A 19032-nucleotide genomic window follows, 5' to 3' on the forward strand; every position below is an offset into this window, starting at 1 on the left:
TTCATCATAACAGATGTAAACTTTATCATCACAAAAATGCTGTCAAAGACCTTAAAATGGCCTTGGAATAAATTCCTTTAGAAAGGCAATAGAGACAAGAAAACTATAGCAACCAACACAGGCTTAGAAGATAAATGTTTAACAAACATGAAGTTCATTGGTATGGACATTATTCATGAAGTTCAGTCAATCTATTGTATGATGTAATAGTCTTTTGCTGGAAAACCTATTCACAGGAAATATTCACCAATTTAATATTCAGGCAGCCACAATGCAGAGCATTCATACTGAATATGCAATCTCTACCTCCCGATAAGCTAACAATCACATAGAACAAGTTGAAAAGCACACCTTTCTCTTCTATTTATAATTTTCAAATGTGAGGAGAGGAAAATTAATCAACAAAGATTAAGTTTTTTGGCATTTAAAAGAAAGGATGATGTGTTTTCGATCTCATTATAGAGATTTGGTGGTCTGGCCCTACTTAATCAAGGTGGGTGAGCCTGAGGTAACTTTTGAATAAAAAGTGGAACTAGTTTAATAGATGGAAAAACTGGGAGATATTCTGAATACATAATAATGAAAAAAATTGCACTTAATAAGGTGCTCAAATTTTCAAAGTGTTTCCTATCAATCTCACTTTATTCTCATGGAAATATATAACAGTGAGGCCAGGCCCAGACTCGCCATTTTAGAGATCAGAACTAGGGTAGGTGGCATGCAGATTGACTGGTAGGGTAGATACCTAGACCTCAGCATTCCTGTCTTTCACACTCAGAGGCCATCCCACTAACTCAGTGATTCTCAAAGTGTCCCAGCAGCATCAGTGTCATCTGGAAGTTTGTTAGAAGTATAAATTCTTAGTCTTATCCCAGATCTATTGAAACACACTCAGGGTGGTGCCTAGTGATCTGTGTTTTAACAAACCCATCTGGCAATTGCGGTACATGCTAAAGTTTGAGAACCACTACACTAGGTCATGGGGTCCACTCAATTGTACATCAGTTCATTCAAGCATTTATTAAGAATCTACTATATATCTCATGTACAAGAGTGGAAGCAAGAAAACAGAAGAAAGTAGAGTAAGAGCAGGTTAGAGAAACAGACAATGCTCAGAAAAAAGGAGGGAAAACCACATCAGCATAGACATGCATTAGAGGTCTAAAAGAAAACCCATCTGCAACAGAATTAAGAAAGCATCTAGTAAAGGACACGTACACAGTAGGCACAATGAATGCAATTTTTTAAGTTAATAAGTAAATGGTGCTGTCCTCTAAATATACTAGCACCATAGTCTGTCACACACTCGTTATCCAATTCAGAGGAAATCATCTTAAAATTGGGTCAAACAACTTCTATTATTTAAAAATACTAAACAAAAAGTTTACCTGTAGCATTTGTTGAAGAAGCAGAACGCTACTGGAAGAGAGCCACTTAGGAACCTCATATTTCCCTTTCTACAAAAACAACAAAGAAAACATTTAAGATTTAGGTTCAATCATCCTTGACACTAATTTCTAAGGTATCATCCGACCTGGTCAGTTGGCTTCATGGTAAGGCATCGGCCCAGCATGTGGAAGTCTCGGGTTTGATTCCCAGTCAGGCTACACAGGAGAAGCAACCACCTACTTCTCCACCCCTCCCTGGCCCTCCCCTTCTCTCTCTCTCTCTCTCTCTCTTTCCCTCTCTCTCTCTCTCTCTCTCTCTCTCTCTCTCACTCTCAACACTATGGCTCAAATAGTACAAGCAAGTTGGCCCCAGGCACTGAGGATGGTTCCCTGGCCTCACCTCAGGCTAAAATAGCTCGGTTGCCAAGCAATGGTGTAGTGGCCCAGATGGGCAAAGCATTGCCCCATAGGGGGCTTGCCAGGTGGATCCCAGTTGAGGTGCATGCAGGAGCCTGTCTCTCTGCCTCCCCACCTCTCACTTAATATAAATAAATAAATAAGGTAACATGCTGGAGGTTTCCTTGCACTTGAAGACTTCACCCAACTATAAAATTTGGTAAACATTATTAATAACAAAGAAATCCATTTCTTGCTTTAAAGAAAAAAAATTCAGTAAATTAAATACCATTATCATCTTTAAATTATCTGCATATCAGAGAAAGGCTAGAATACAAAGACTATAAAAGTAGATAATATAAAGGTTATAAGGCTTTGGAATGTGCAATATGCATTATAATCTATTTTATATTGCTATCGGATCATTTACAGCAGAATGGTGGAATCTTGATAACATTATGTGGAGTGAAATAAGTGAATCAGAAAAAAACAAGAACTGCAGGATTCCATACATTGGTGGGGCATAAACACGAGACTAAGAGGCCCTGGCCGGTTGGCTCAGCGGTAGAGCGTCGGCCTGGCGTGCGGGGGACCCGGATTCAATTCCCGGCCAGGGCACATAGGAGAAGCGCCCATTTGCTTCTCCACCCCCCACCCTCCTTCCTCTCTGTCTCTCTCTTCCCCTCCCGCAGCTGAGGCTCCATTGGAGCAAAGATGGCCCAGGCGCTGGGGATGGCTCCTTGGCCTCTGCCCCATGCACTAGAGTGGCTCTGGTCGGGGCAGAGCGACGCCCCAGAGGGGCAGAGCATCGCCCCCTGGTGGGCAGAGCGTTGCCCCTGGTGGGCGTGCCAGGTGGATCCCGGTCGGGCGCATGCGGGAGTCTGTCTGACTGTCTCTCCCCGTTTCCAGCTTCAGAAAAATACAAAAAAAAAAACAACAAAAAACCAGACTAAGAGACATGGACAGGAGTGGGGTGGTTATGGGGGGGGGAGGGGAGGGGGAGGGGAGGGGGAGGGGGAGGGGGAGAGGAGGGGGAGGGGAGGGGGAGGGGAGGGGAAGGGGAGGGGGAGGGGAGGGGGAGGGGAGGGGGAGGGGAGGGGGAGGGGAGGGGAGGGGGAGGGGAGGGGGAGGGGAGGGGGAGGGGAGGGGAGGGGGAGGGATACAAAGAAAACTGGATAGAGGGTGACGGAGGACGATCTCTCTTTGGGTGATGGGTATGCATTACAACTAAAGGACAAGATAACCTGGAAATGTTTTCTTTGAATATATGTACCCTGATTTATTGATGTCACCCCATTAAAATAAAAATTTATAAAAAATAAATAAATAAATAATAAAAAATTAATTTTTATATTGCTGAAGCAAATTTTAGTTTATAATCTTGGAATAATTATCAGTTGACAAAGTGAGGTAGCAAGAAAGCATATTTGGTGGCAAGATATAGGTTGTGGCTTGAAACAGGTCACATATCGTCCACAAGGCAGAATTCATAGTCTTTGAGGTAAACCAATGAAAGCCATCTTCTAAGGCAAATAAATACCTCTTTGGGAATGGAAGAGACTCAGAAGACAAATATTTATAACCTGATATACTCAGAAATTATAATCACCAAGTCATCAACTAAAATTAAGAACAGGGGCTAGCTAAACACTAATATGTGACAGAATACCTCTATACAACCTGTCACACACCCGTTACCCAATTCAGAGGAAATCATACAATCATTTCTCTTAGCAGAGAACAAATTGTTTAATGATGCCAGGATAACAGGTTAATTATTTGAGAAAAACTAAAATGGAACTATAATTCATAGTCTATACCAAAATTAATGCCACCCAGATTAAGGAGTTAAATGCAAATACAAAACCATAAGAGTACTTAAAGAAAGCATGGGTGATTATTTTTAGAATCTTTCTAGACATGACTACAAAACCAAAAACTATAAAGCCGAACAGATGACAGAATTAAAATTTGGCATTTCTGTACAGCAAAACACCACTAATAAGGCTAATTAATGGCAAATTGAGGGAGGGAGGACCCATTTCTACCTAATTGACAAAGGATTAATATATTTCATCACATAAAAGGCTCTAAAAATAATTAGTATTTCACCACCACCAAATCCGTCCTTCCCACACATAAGGCCAAGGGCTGCTACCATCTTGGCCATTCACACGCCGGTCCCCATTAGATTCGGGCAGACGGTAAAAAAACAGTGGAGCCAAAAACTAGTGTGCCATTCCTTTATTCTAGTCTCTCACTGGTGGGCGAGTAAACAAACACAGGGCTCCCAAAGCCACTTACACATTCTCCGGTTCCACAACCAGGAGAATTTTCTCCGGTTTTTCCTTTCCAAAGGCCCCCACCAGTCTCAATCACCTGTTTCCCCATCTGCACATCTTCTCCCTTCTCCTCTCTGCACAAACTGGCTTCTCCTTCAGCAACCTGCCATCTTGGCTTTTTCTTTCTTTCCTTCTCTGCTCTTTTCAAAACTTTTTGGCTCAAAACACCCCCCTCCAGCAAACATTAGCATAACAATGGCCCTTCCCAAGCAGGAAGGTAATGAACAATTTCACAGATCAGCACCATTTTTAACAGTAAAAGTGAGCAAACTCAAAAATCATATTTTACAAACTCATTTGCCCAACACCATATTTCCTCCATCTCAGCAAATGACAAATGCATGACCGGTTATTCTGGCCAAATACCTTGGAGTCATCTTTAGCTCCTCTTTCTCTCACACTTCTCTTTCAATCTATCAGCAAAATCTATTGGTTCAAAATATATCCTGAATCACCTGTCACTGCCTCCACATCACTGCAAAGGGCTCCTAACTGGTGTCCCAAGTTCCACTGCTGTCCCCTGCAGTCCAGCTCCACTTACCACCACCAATGTTCTTTCAAAACATTTGGCCTGGGAGCACCCTTCTATAATTGCTAGATGAGATGCTGTCGATTTATGAGTTGCTAGATAAGCAAGAAATTAATAAAGATCTTTTTAAAGAAAGGTAAGGGGGGATCTAATCATGTCACCTCAATCCTCGAAACTCTCCAATGGCTCCCCACCTCTCTCAGAATGAAATCCAAAATCCTCACTTTTGCTCTAAGGTCCTGCCCAAGCTGTATCCCCACCTCTAGCCCACTCCTTGTTACCTCTCCAATTCACCTAACTCTTCCCCTCATTCATCAAACATATCAAACACAAGTCAAACAGTGCTGCCTGAGGGCCTTTGCACTGTTCCCTCCACCTATAATGCTTTCCTCAAATATCAACAATGCTTGTGCCTTAATCTTCTTTGGATCTACATTTCAATACCAGTGGTGTCAGGAAGACCTCCCCTGACCACCTCTATAAATAGCATCCCCCACCTCCATCCCATCATTCTCTACCTCCCTTTCATGCCTACTTTTCTTCATAATCCTATTCCCACTTGTCAAATGACATAGTTATTTGTTTTATTTTCTGCCTCACTATACTAGAATATAAGCTTCTTAATCACAGAGATTTTGTCTCTGCTATTTACCTAGACTGTATCTGGCCCTAACATATAAAAGGTGCTCAATTAATATTTGTTAAATAAATAAAGAAATGGGATAAAAAAGCATATATTCCAGGGGGAAAAAATGAGCAGAGAATAGTCACAGGTAATGTCCAAATCAAGAACTTTTAGATGGCCAATAAACATGAAAATGTTAAACTAATGTAGCAGTAAAAAAGTAATCAGCCTGACCAGGTGGTAGCACAGTGGATAGAGCATTGGACTGGGATGCAGAAGACCCAGGTTCAAAACCCCAAGGTCGCCAGCTTGAGCACGGCTTGTCACCTTGAGCACAGGGTCGCTGGTACGTGGGATCATAGACATGACCCCATGATTGCTAGCTTGAGCCCAAAGGTCTCTGGCTTGAGCACAAGGTTGCTGGCTTGAGCAAGGGGTCACTCTGTTCTGCTGTAACAAAACCTGCCCCCCCCTCGTCAAGGCACATATGAGAAAGCAATCAATAAACAACTAAGGTGGCACAATGAAGAATTGATGCTTCTCCTGGCCCTGGCCGGTTGGCTCAGCGGTAGAGCGTCGGCCTGGCGTGCGGGGGACCTGGGTTCGATTCCCGGCCAGGGCACATAGGAGAAGCGCCCATTTGCATCTCCAACCCCCCCCCCCTTCCTCTCTGTCTCTCTCTTCCCCTCCCGCAGCCAAGGCTCCATTGGAGCAAAGATGGCCCGGGCGCTGGGGATGGCTCCTTGGCCTCTGCCCCAGGCGCTGGAGTGGCTCTGGTCGCGGCAGAGCGACGCCCCGGAGGGGCAGAGCATCGCCCCCTGGTGGGCAGAGCGTCGCCCCTTGGTGGGTGTGCCGAGTGGATCCCGGTCGGGCACATGCGGGAGTCTGTCTGACTGTCTCTCCCCGTTTCTGGCTTCAGAAAAAAAAAAAAAAAAAGAATTGATGCTTCTCTTCTCTCTCCCTTCCTGCCTGTCTGTCCCTATCTGTACCTCTCTGTCTCTGTCACACACAAAAAAGTAATTAAACAAAAATAGAATATCTGTTGTCTATCAAACTTAAAAAAAATCACTCAGTATTACTAAAAGTTCAGGAACAAGAGTAATTTGGAAATACGTATGTATAAAAAGCAGTCAAAATTGCACATCCTTGATCCAGCAATTTCACTTCTAGCAATTTATCCTCAGCAAATAATGTGGTATGCTCAAATGTATGAATAGTAACATTAGCACAGAATTGTCTATGGTAACTCTGGGAACTAAGGAGCAGAGTCTGATAGAACAAACTTCAGATGGTCTCCAAAACTAATGTAAGACAAAATTAACTGAATAAAGACTCTGGGTTAGAAATATAACATAGGGCCCTGGTCAGTTGGCTCAGTGGTAGAGCATCAGCCCTGTATGTGAATGTCCCAGTTTGATTCCCGTTCAAGGCACACAGCAGAAGCAACCATAGGCTTCGCCACTCCCCACCCGTCTCTCTCTCTCTCTCTCTCTCTCTCTCTCTCTCTCTTTCTCTTTTTTCTTCGTCTCCTGCAGCCATTGCTCGATTGGTTCAAGCACATTGGCCCCAGGAGCTGAGGATGGTTCCATGGAGCCTCCGCCTCAGGCGCTAAAAATAGCTAGATTACAAACATGGCCCTAGATGGGCAGAGCATCAGCCCCATCGGGATTGCTGGGTGGATCTTGGTTGGGACATATGCAGGAGTCTATCTTCCCTCCTCTCACTTGGAAAAGAAGGGGGAAAAATTATTTTTTAAAAAAGCAACTTAACATAGGCCCAGGGGGACATGGCCAAGGTGCATGCAATATGCACACATACACACACACACAGATCAACAGTAATTGAACGTGGCTAGAATAGTGGTGGAGGCAGGTAGGTGGAGGAGCCATAGACTATCACCAGCATTGGGGTTCTCTGCTCTAATGAACTGTCTAAGCCATAATTCTTACCAGAAATCAGTTCAACTTAAAGGTGAGAGGGAAGAAGCAGACAGGTATAGATTTTGTTTATGTTAAAGAAATAATCAAAATTTCCAAGAAGCCTTATGAAGCAATGAATTTAAAAATAGAAAGCGTCAACCTCAAAATAACTCAACCCCTGACTCAGCCTCTCTGATGAGAGCAGACAGACTGACCCACAAAGTGTTTCCGAAGAGTTTTCACTTTACGAATGACATTTATTATTAAGATTTTCATTCTCCTTTATCTACAGCGCCCACTGTTACCCAGAAAGCCCACTCTTATTTACACCTTGCCAGGGCACCTTAACACTTGCCAGTGTCAGAAACTAAGTTTGTTTTTGAATTATAATTTTATATAATAATGAAGCCTTTAGTCCATTTCTCTTTACTGTCCCTCCTCCATGGCCAACTGAACCCCTAGTTAAAAGTTCAGTGCTGCCTGGGTTTCAGGCCATCCCCAGGAAGGGGGATTTCTAGATGCTTCAACCAACTCCCTGAGACTCAGCAATAAGTCACAGTAACCCTGGTCCTAACCTAACTGGCCCCACTCTCCTGTCTGATTCAGATCCTGAGTACCTGACTTGCTCTCTTTCTTGGCAAACTGACCATTTACCTGGTACTTCAAAGGTTTTACCTTTTTCTTGCCAGCGTCCCACAGAAAATGGGGTCAGGGCTCTCCTGCCTGCTTACTGATGGTGAGACCCACCTGCATCTCCAATCACAACCTGCCCCTAGTGTCCTCCGCCATGTCCTCCACGATGCTTCACTCACTGGGCAGAAACCCAGGTACTCCAAGAGGTCTTCCCTCATGGGGCTGTGTGCAGAGCCTTTGCTGCTTACTCTCTGGATACCATCTGCACTGGTTGCATAGCACCCCCACCCCCAAATTCATGTTCACCCAGAACCAGTGAATATACCCTTATTTGGAAATAGGGTCTTTTTAAATGTAATCAAGTTAATATAAGCTAATATTGAGTTAAGGTGAACCCTGAATTTAATGACTCGTATTCTTATAAGAGGAAAATTTAGACACAGAGACACAAACACAGGGGGGAGAAGGCCACGTGAAGACAGGCCTCTAATCTGGAGCAAGGCATCTACAATACAAGGAAAGCCATGGGTTGCCGGCACACATCAGAAGCCAGGAAAATGTAAAGAAGCATTCTCCCCTAGACCCTTCAGAGCGGACACGACCCTCTGATACCTTGACTTTTGACTTCTAGTCTCCAGAACTATGAGGGAATAAATACCTATTGTTTTAAGCCACCACCTTGTAGTACTTGGTGATTTATACCATTTATAAGGGTTTAACTTCCTTGCATCACCTCTCTCCTGCCAGCGCCTGCCCACCCCAAGGATAAGTCTGTTGCCAGGTTCTAGCCCTTTCTGGTTGGCCCTAACATACAGCTAACAGCCCATAACCAATCCTATGATAATTAAAAAAAAATTATGCCTTTAAATCCAGAAACTACCGTCTGACCAGGTGGTGGTACAGTGGATAGAGCGTCGGACTGGGACATGGAGGACCCAGGTTCAAGACCCCGAGGTCGCCAGCTTGAGCACGGGCTCATCGGGTTTGAGTAAAGCTCACTAGCTTGAGCCCAAGGTCGCTGGCTCGAGCAAGGGGTTATTCAGTTTGCTGTAGCCCCCCCGGGCAAGGCACATATGAGAAATCAATCAATGAACAACTAAGGAACCACAACAAAGAATTGATGTTTCTCATCTCTTCGTTCCTGTCTGTCTGTCCCTATCTGTCCCTCTCTCTGACTCTTTCTCTGTCTCTGCCACAAAAAAAAAAAATCCAGAAACTACCATCCAAAACAAAAGTACTATCTAAAAGCAGAATTCTATAGAAAGCAGATTGAAAAATAAATATTCAGACCAACATACTGAATAAGTGCTCCACCAAACTGATTCCAAGTTCCTCTTTGTCTCTTTTTATCAGCCCTTATCATCCCTGAATTCCTGAAGCAACTTTTAATAAACCTCCTGTGCTGTGCTGTAACAAGCTCACACCACAGGAGCAGTTTTACCCAGAAGGAGGCAGAGAGAACAAGTGAGAAGTGCAGTGCTCCGCACCCTGGGAACAGCAACGGATTGGAGGCACGCATTATGTCTGAATCCCAGTCTGCCTCTTACTAGCTCTTTGAACTTATAAAAATTATTTAATCTCTCAGACTCTGTTTTCTTAGATTCAAATCCAGGATCTACCACTTACTAGGTGTGTGGAAGAGCTACTTAACTTTGATGTACCTTATCACTTTCTTCATCTGTACAAGGAAGTATAATAATAGTATCTACTCCAAAATTCTTGCTAGGATTCAATGATTCAATATATATAAAGCACTTTGGGCTAACAGTAAGAACTCGGTATATGCTACTTTCTACTACTACTGCTGCTGTATCCATTACTACCACTGCTACTGTACTATCTATAAAACAAGTAATGTCACTTATAGATTCACAAAAGAAATAAAAGAGAAGGTATGTGAAAGCACTCAGCACAATGCCTTGCATGTAAGAGACAGTAAATGTTTGTTCAGTCTGAAATAAACAGGAGAGGAAGATCGGGATATTCAAAAGAGTGACAGACCAAAAAGATGGCATGTTCACCAAAAGTCACACGTGCCAGAGCACTAAACAGTCAGTAGAGTAAAAAGAAAGAAAGAGCCTGACCAGGCGATGGCACAGTGGATACAGCGTCGGATTGGGATGTGGAGAACCCAGGTTCGAGACCCCGAGGTCGCCAGCTTGAGCCCAAGGTTGCTGACTCAAGCAAGGGGTCACTCGGTCTGCTGTAGCCCCCCTCCCCATCACCGCACATACGAGAAATCCATCAATGAACAACTAGGGAACCGCAACGAAGAACTGATGTTTCTCATCTCTCTCCCTTCCTGTCTGTCCCTATCTGTCCCTCTCTCTGTCTCTGCCACATACAAAAAAAAAAGAGAGAGAGAAAGAGAGGAAGGGAAGGAAAGGGAAGGGAAGGAAGAAAAAATGGTTAGCCATTTTAAGGAATGCCACATGCCCTCCTAATGGAGCTTTGCCCCAATGCAGCTGCCTCAGGATCGCAGAATTGCCTGGCAAGAAACACATCAACTATCTACGTCCTGCTCATATCAGCTCCAGAAATGTACCCATCCACTTCCAATTTAGACAGAACAACTCTGTAGAGTACCTTCCACAAGTCATAAAGCCAGTGACCCATCACCATCACTTGACATTCTCAGTTTCATTCTCTGCACTGAAATACTGGCAGAAATAAAGTCCAGAGCTGAATTCTGCTGCCAGGCTTAATGCAACATCTTATTTGTACACAGTACTTTAAAACACACAGGGCCTGACCAGGCAGTGGCACAGTGGATAGAGCGTCGAACTGGGACGCGGAGGACCCAGGTTCAAAACCCTGAGGTCACCAGCTTGAGTGTGGGCTCATTTGATTTGAGCAAGGCTCACCAGCTTGAGCACAAGGTCGCTGGCTTGAGCAAGGGGTCACTCAGTCTGCTGCAGCCCCCTGGTCAAGGCACATATTAGAAAGCAATCGATGAACAACTAAGTAAGGTGCTGCAATGAAGAATTGATGTTTCTCCTCTCTCTCCCTTCCTGTCTGTCTTCCCTGTCTCTCCCTCTGACTCTCTCTTTCTATCACAAGAAACAAACAAACAAACCAACCACAGGCCATTTGTAAAAATAGTTTTGTCCTGTGCTATAGGCAGGAATTATTAACCATATTACACAGATGAGAAAACTACATCTCAGTCAAAGAAATCAAATGCTTGTTCAATATTATAAGGCAATGGTTCTCAACTAGGGGTGGTTTTGTCCTCCGGGGTATATCAGGCAGTGTCCAGAGACATTTTTGATTGTTATGACTTGGGGGCTACTATGGGCAAAGTGGGTAGAGGACAGGGATGCTATTCAACATCCTACAATGCACAGGACAACAACAAAGAATTATCTACTCCAAATGTCAATAGCACTTAAATTGAGAAGCACTGTTATAGACAAAAAAAAAGGGGTAGAGATAGGAATAAAAGAGAGATAACAATACTTTTTCTATTGTACTGTGCTAGAAGATCTAAGGAAGCCTAGAAGCAGACAGGGGAAAAGGCTCCTTATTTAAATATTGAAAGTATTTGTCTAAGGATCTGACAGAAAAGACCTTTGAGAGAAACAATTCTTCTCAGGAAGAGCTCCTCTTTAAAAGGCCCTGTGACAACCAGGGCTGTGCCCCTTCACCCTGGTGTAAGCTCAGTCTTTGGAGAATTCTTGTTTATTTAAGGGATGATTACCTTGCAAAAGAGAGCAAGAAACAGGTAACGGATGGAGAAACCAAATGGGAGAAGAAAAAAGATCTGTGAGCTAATAAAATAATCCTAGGAATTCTAATGGGCTTGAAATTGTTCATTTTTCACATGGTGCTAAGAACGGCAGACAATTGCTTCAACACATAATCACCGTACTGTAGTCAGCTCTATAATTGTAAAATATAATCTCATTAAGAGATAATTTGCTCATTTTCTTTAAAATTATAAATTATACTTGTTAGAAAGCTATTTTACTTTTAAGCTATTCAACTTTCATTTACTAAATTATTTATACTTCCCTAATATTTGTGTACCCAGAACTGGAGTACCGTCATGCTTGTCTTTGAATGCAGGGATGGCGAATGAATATAGGTGACATTAATAAGATTGATATTCAATCTATTAGTAATTATGCTAGAAATTGCAGTTGAGCATTTTGGTGAAAATAGTTAACAAATGCAAAGAATAAACAAAGTCTGCCTCCTAAACAAGAGTTACATACAGTGTGTCAAATATTGCTGGGTTTTTCAATCAAACCAAGAACTAAGGGAAGTATTATTCCCAAGTGAGAAATTTTAGAACATTCTAGGCAAAAATACATACTGCATGCAAGTGATACGACACCTTAATTAGATTCAACCAGTAGACTATTACATTGCGACTCGGAACAATAGTTCTGAGCCAAGATTACAATAAATTTCAAAATCTATAATGTGTGAAATTAAATTCCACAATAATGCATAAAAATCCTAATTTGAATCAATTTTCAACTTGCAAACACACAAAAAACTAAAAAATGAAATTCAGAGGAGAAACAAAGAATATACAGTATTAGTAAATAATATTAATTAGGAAGGCTAAATCTCTACTGAACAAGAACTAGATGTTTTGTACCATATTCATTCCACTGCAGAAATATTTGATTTACCCAAAATATCAAATATCTACTATTAGTATGTAATTCTTTTATATTATCTTAAGTTAATTCTCCTCCCCCAGAGGACTAATACTAGATCCACTAGTACACTCAAATAAATAATAAAAGGAGAAAATACTGAAGTTTACCCTGTATTGGTGAAGCAATACATTAATAATTAAGAGCATAATTCCATGGCTGCAATATGAATGTGAACTTGCACTAACAGCAACTGAAGGCTAATAAATGGCACAGAAGTTAGGTCTGGATAGATTAAAAAAAACAACAGAGAAGTTTGAATTAAGTCGATAAATGAAGAAGACCATGGGTACTAGGTAATTCAATGGTCACTTATTTTCTTATTGTATCTTTGTAGATAAAACCACAAAATCTAAGTTAAGTGTATCTGACTCAGTCTAACAGGGAATACCCAGAACAATGTGGGGGTGGGGGTCCTGTTCTATTCAGTTTTTTAATTAACTTGGATTAGAGATATTTTAAAAATGTGCAAAATAGCACAACTCTTACAAGGACAGCTGATATTACATGAAATTAGAATCACGATTCAAAATTTCAAGAGAGGAGAATTCTAGGCTGAAACAAACAGAAAATTGAATGTGAGTAAGTAGAAGTCAAAGAATTTATTGCTACTCAGAGCTGGAATGGACCTTGGAAATAGATTACTGCAATGCTCTAACACTACTGATGAAGAAAATGAGAACCAGTAAGTTGTTCTACCAGGGGGACGCCTAAAGTGAGTAGAAAAGCTGATGCACAATACCTTTTATGAATTACAAGAACAAACTGGTAGTCTTAATAAGTCTGAAAGTTGGGATGTCCGGGAATATCCCCAAGAGAAAGCACACACAAAAAAGCTCAGGATGGGGATCACTCTCTACTCTAGGAGTCTATGATTCTCTTGAGACTTGCTACAGAGTTAAGAAACAATGTTTCACAATGGTTATAAGAATGGGCTCTGAGTTTGACTAGCTAGGGTCAAACCCAAGCTCTACCACTTACTAGTTATGAGATCCTGAGTTAGTTGTTTAAAGTCTCTTGTTAGTTTCCTCAGCTATAAGAGGGGGACAATAGCAACTACCTTACTTAGAGCAGAGTCTGGCAAATAAGAAAAACTCATGAATGTATTACTTCTATTACAATAGAATGGAAAAGCATGTCAGCAGATTTTTTTTTTTTTTTGAGCAAACATGTGAAACAGTTTATGACAATATGAAACATATATACCTCTGAATGTCCTATCTCCCTGGAGGGAAAAAAAAAGGGGGGAGTGGGGGGGGAATAAAGCAAAAGTAAATAAATAATCAACAACAGAAAGACTGATATAGATTCTCTAGGCAGAAGAAACTGTAGCACAACTCAAACACAGAACGCTACTACACACCTATAGATGGAAACTCAGACTTGGCTTTCAGAAGGTACCTTACCCACTTTCTATATCTGTTCTGGGGTTCAAAACTCACACAGAACTTTATCAGTCTACTTTTTTAAAAAATCACTACTAGCAAACTATATTCAACAACATAGTAAATCTATTAAAAGAATTATGTATTATGACCAAGCGGGATTTATTTCTGGAATTCAGGGATGGTAACATACACAAATCAGTATATGTGATAACATGTGATATACCAATTAACAGAATGAAGGAGAAAAAAACTATAATGTCAATTGATGCAGAAAAAATATTTAACAAAATTCAATACCCTTTCATGATAAAAAACACTCAACACACTAGGAGTAGGAGGAAACTACCTCAACATAATAAAAGCCATATATGGAAAACCTATAGCTAACATTATACTACTCAATGGTGAAATATTGAAAGCTTTTCCTTTAAGACAAGAATAACACAAGGGGCCCTGGCCGGTGGCTAAGTGGATAGAGCATTGGCCCAGCATATGGATGTCCTAGGTTTGATTCCTGGTCAGGGCACACAGGAGAAATGACCATCTGCTTCTCCTCCCTTCCCTGTCCCCCTCCCATAGCCAGTGACTCAATTGGTTCCAGCATGGCCCCATGTGCTGAGTATGACTCGGTTAGTCCAAGCAGTAAGCCTTAGGTGCTAAAAATAGTTTGGTACTCGAGCATCAGCCCCAGGTGGGTTTGCTGGGTGGATCCTGGTCAGGACACATGTGGTAGTCTACCTCTCACTATCTCCCCTCCTCTCAACAACAACAAAAAAGGAACAAGACAAGGATCCTACTTCTATTCAACATAGTAACAGAAGTCTTAGCAAGAGCATTAGGCAAGTAGTAAAAACTTTACATGATTTAAAATTTAAGAGGTATAAAAGAAAAAAGAATGAAAAGTCACCCTACCTCTGAAACCTATATAATTTTATTAACCAATTACACCCAAATAAATTCAATTTTAAAAAGTCACTCTTCTATCACAAAATGTTCAACAAGAGAATTAGTGATATATGTATTATGACACATGTTGAGTAAAGAAAAAAAGATTCTGAATAATACTGTATACTACTTATGTTAAAAAAAAGAAAGAAAGAAAATATTTCAAATAAAAATAAAAGATCTGGAAGAATCAAACTGATAATAGTCGTTACCAATGTTAAGGCTGCAGGGACCCGGCGGTGGCGCAGTGGATAGAGCATCGGACTGGGATGCAGATGACCCAGGTTCGAGACTCCAAGGTTGCTAGCTTGAACGCGGGCTCATCTGGTTTGAGCAAAAGCTCACCAGCTTGTACCCAAGGTCGCTGGCTCGAGCAAGGGGTTACTCGGTCTGCTGAAGGCCCGCAGTCAAGGCACATATGAGAAAGCAATCAATGAACAACTAAGGTATCGCAATAAGCAATGAAAAACTAATGATTGATGCTTCTCATCTCTCTGTTCCTGTCTGTCTGTCCCTGTCTATCCCTCTCTCTGACTCTCTGTCTCTGTAAAAAAAAAAACCAAAAAAAAAAACCAAAAAAAAAAAAAAAAAGGCTGCAGGGTGAGAAACAGATATTGAAGGAGAGAGGTCAAGATAAGTTTAGTTATCTGTAATGTTTTAATTCTTACACAGAAAATGTTTTTATGTATTACTTGTATAATTAAAATTAATTTTAAGTGATATACACAAATGTAGAATAAAGAAAATTTCACAATAAATACCATGCAGCCATTAAACAACCTATACATGCTGCTATGTATTAATATGAAACAATCTTCAAAGGAAAGTGTTAAATTTTAGAAGAGGAATCAAGGTCCATTAACTGTGTGGATTATTTAAGTCCAAAGGACATATACACATAAAGGTTTATATAAGTATAGATAATTCCTGCAAATATATATGCTAAATTTCTAAATAGTTGCATCTGTGGAAAAAACCAAAGGGCTAGATGGGCAGGAAGCTTTTTTTTTTTATTTTAAACTCCTTAGTACTGTTTTGAGTTTTTACTATACATACTTTGTCTTTCATCATAAACACAATTAACTGGATGTAAGTTTCTTGACAAACTGCAAGCCTAGGCATATCAGGCCAATGTTCTAGGAAAGAAGCAGGCAAGCCCTGGGGACAACCATTTCACTAGAGATCATTAACTCTTTTCCAGGGAGTCAGCAAACATTTTCTGTAAAGGGACAAATATTAAACATTCTTGGTTCTGTGGGCCATATAATCTGTCACAATTACTCAGCTCCATCACTGTTGTGCAAAAGCAGCCCCAGACAATAATAGACATACAAGTATAGCTGTGTTCCGATGAGATTTTATTTAAACAAAGAGGTGTTGGGTCACATTTGGCCAGGCCATAGTTTGCCAATCTCTGCTATCTCCTACCCAAGAAGACTGACTGAGGTTTTAACTAATCTTTCCTTGCCTTTAGCACTCCAGAAAGGAATAAGTTAAACTGCCATACAGATGCCTAGCTATTTACACATCTATAGAATTGTGCATTCAGCTCCTTACTTAAGAGTCAGGGTTGGTAGAGTAATTCCCCAACTACTCAAAACCAAGAAGTCAAGCATTCTTAGAAGGCCCCATATTCACAAAAGGATGTTCCTAGCCTACTATACTGACAGTCACTTTTGTCCTTATTCAGTATAGCCATACTTCATGAAATTTTCAGTAAAAATAATCCCTAATTTACTGATGCTCAATAACTTGGCTGAGAGAGATTATATTAATTGAGGGGTTACCTAAAGAATATGTTGAGTTGAGCAGTCATTCTTCCTGATTGGTGGTCTTCTATGTGGTGTATGTACACCCCAGCAGGTATGCAAGAATATATACTAGATTCAACAAAACTATTTTGAATTACTATTGCTTGTATTTTTATTGTCCTTTATATGTATATATAATTAAGAATTTGTTGCTTCAATGTTCTATAATTAAATATATTTGCAAATATAAAAAAAAGAATATATACTAGGGTGTGGGAAGAATATATTAGGATTTCTATTTATATTCATTTTCTATCTAAAAAATCATACAGAAATTAAGCTCTATTAATATTTAGTATGCAGATTGGCAGTGGCACCCTCACTAGTCCCTATATAACCTATATGAGATAATTCTTCCTTGACTGGGACAGTGATGCATAACAGATGACAGTGGCTCCATCCTGCACCACTCTCTCTATATTGTGAAGTAGTTTCACCTGAGTCCATTTAAATGGATTAACAGATTATAGCATCTGATTTAACTCAACTAAATCCCCACAAAATAGAAAAGTGGCTTAAGAAGATTCTTGCAGAGAAACACAGCTTAAAGAGAAGACTGTGAACACAAACACAAGCAACAAAAAAGAGCTGACATCCCTCCCTTTAGCGCAGTGGTTCTCAACCTTTCTAATGCCGTGACCCCGCAATACAGTTCCTCATGTTGCGGTGACCCCATACCAAAAAATAATTTTGGTGGCTACTTCATAACTGTAATTTTGCTACAGTTATGATTCGGAATGTAAATACCTGATATGCATTATGTATTTTCCGATGGCTTTAGGCGACCCCGCTGGGGTCGCGACCCACAGGTTGAGAACCACTGCTTTAGCGTGAACCCATCAGCCAAAACACCAGGTTAAATAATTTATAGATCTAATAATTTATCTCAAAACTTGAAATTATCAAAACTTTGAAATACAGATTTATGCACATTATTGTTAACAATAAGCCACAAAATCTAAGTATACATGGCTATACTGCCATCACAATTACAAGATTTTTTTAAAAACCAGAACCCAGGGCCCTGGCCGGTTGGCTCAGCGGTAGAGCGTCGGCCTGGCGTGCGGGGGACCCGGGTTCGATTCCCAGCCAGGGCACATAGGAGAAGCGCCCATTTGCTTCTCCACCCCCTTCCTCCTTCCTCTCTGTCTCTCTCTTCCCCTCCCACAGCCGGGGCTCCATTGGAGCAAAGATGGCCCGGGCGCTGGGGATGGCTCCTTGGCCTCTGCCCCAGGCGCTAGAGTGGCTCTGGTCGCGGCAGAGCGACACCCCGGAGGGGCAGAGCATCACCCCCTGGTGGGCAGAGCATCGCCCCTGGTGGGCGTGCCGGGTGGATCCCGGTCGGGCGCATGCGGGAGTCTGTCTGACTGTCTCTCCCCGTTTCCAGCTTCAGAAAAATACAAAAAAAAAAAAAAAAACCAGAACCCAGAATATGAAAACAAAACTCTACAACTTTTTTAGTAATGTTTAAAGTCAAGAAACCATACCCACACCAATTCCTGGGAAGGACACCAAAGCCAATTCCAGGTGAACTGAACATTTAAAAAAGAAATCATGGCCCTGGCCAGTTGGCTCAGTGGTAGAGCATTGGCCTGGCGTGCAGGAGTCCCGGGTTCGATTCCCGGCCAGGGCACACAGGGGAGGCGCCCGTCTGCTTCTCCATCCCTCCCCCTCTCCTTCCTCTCTCTCTCTTCCCCTCCCGCAGCCGAGGCTCCATTGGAGCAAAGTTGGCCCAGGCGCTGGGGATGGCTCTGTGGCCTCTGTCTCAGGCGCTAGAGTGGCTCTGGTCTCAATGGAGCGACGCCCCAATAGGCAGAGCATCGGCCCCCGGTGGGCGTGCCAGGTGGATCCTGGTCAGGCACATGCAGGAGTCTGTCTGCCTCCCCATTTCTGGCTTCGGAAAAATAAAAAAAAAAAAAAAAAAAAAAAAGAAAGAAGTCATAAAAATACTAGAAGAAAACATGAGAACTTTTAAAAATAAGTAGGAAAGCCATTCCAAATATGGCAATAAAAGATTTATAAATTTGACTGAATAAAAATTTAAAATTTCGCCTGACCAGGAGGTGGCACAGTGGCTAGAGTCAGACAAGGACACAGAGGACCCAGGTTCAGAACCCTAAGGTCGCCAGCTTAAGCATGGGCTCACATGGCTTGAGCAGGGGCTCACCAGCTTGAGCACAGGGTTGCTGGCTTGAGCATGGGATCATAGACATGACCCCATGGTTGCCAGCTTGAGCCCAATAATGTCGCTGGCTTGAGCAAGGGATCACTCCTCTGCTGTAGCCCATCAGTCAGGGCACATATGAGAAAGCAATCAATAAACAACTAAGATGCCTCAATGAAGAATTGATGCTTCTCATTTCTCTCCCTTCCTGTCTGTCTGTCC

At 41.7% G+C, this 19032-nt stretch overlaps 1 protein-coding gene across 2 annotated transcripts in view; it reads right to left on the reverse strand.

Moving 5' to 3' along the window:
- Positions 1-19032, reverse strand: part of MELK (maternal embryonic leucine zipper kinase) — an 88131-nt gene that overhangs the window by 40259 nt on the left and 28840 nt on the right. For both annotated transcript variants that reach the window (XM_066256739.1, XM_066256740.1), the window contains one exon: positions 1389-1457. In XM_066256739.1, the coding sequence (XP_066112836.1) occupies positions 1389-1457 (69 nt within the window). The remainder of the gene's footprint in view (positions 1-1388; positions 1458-19032) is intronic.

This window comes from Saccopteryx bilineata, chromosome 2, assembly GCF_036850765.1.
Source record: "Saccopteryx bilineata isolate mSacBil1 chromosome 2, mSacBil1_pri_phased_curated, whole genome shotgun sequence".
Lineage (NCBI taxonomy): Eukaryota > Metazoa > Chordata > Mammalia > Chiroptera > Emballonuridae > Saccopteryx > Saccopteryx bilineata.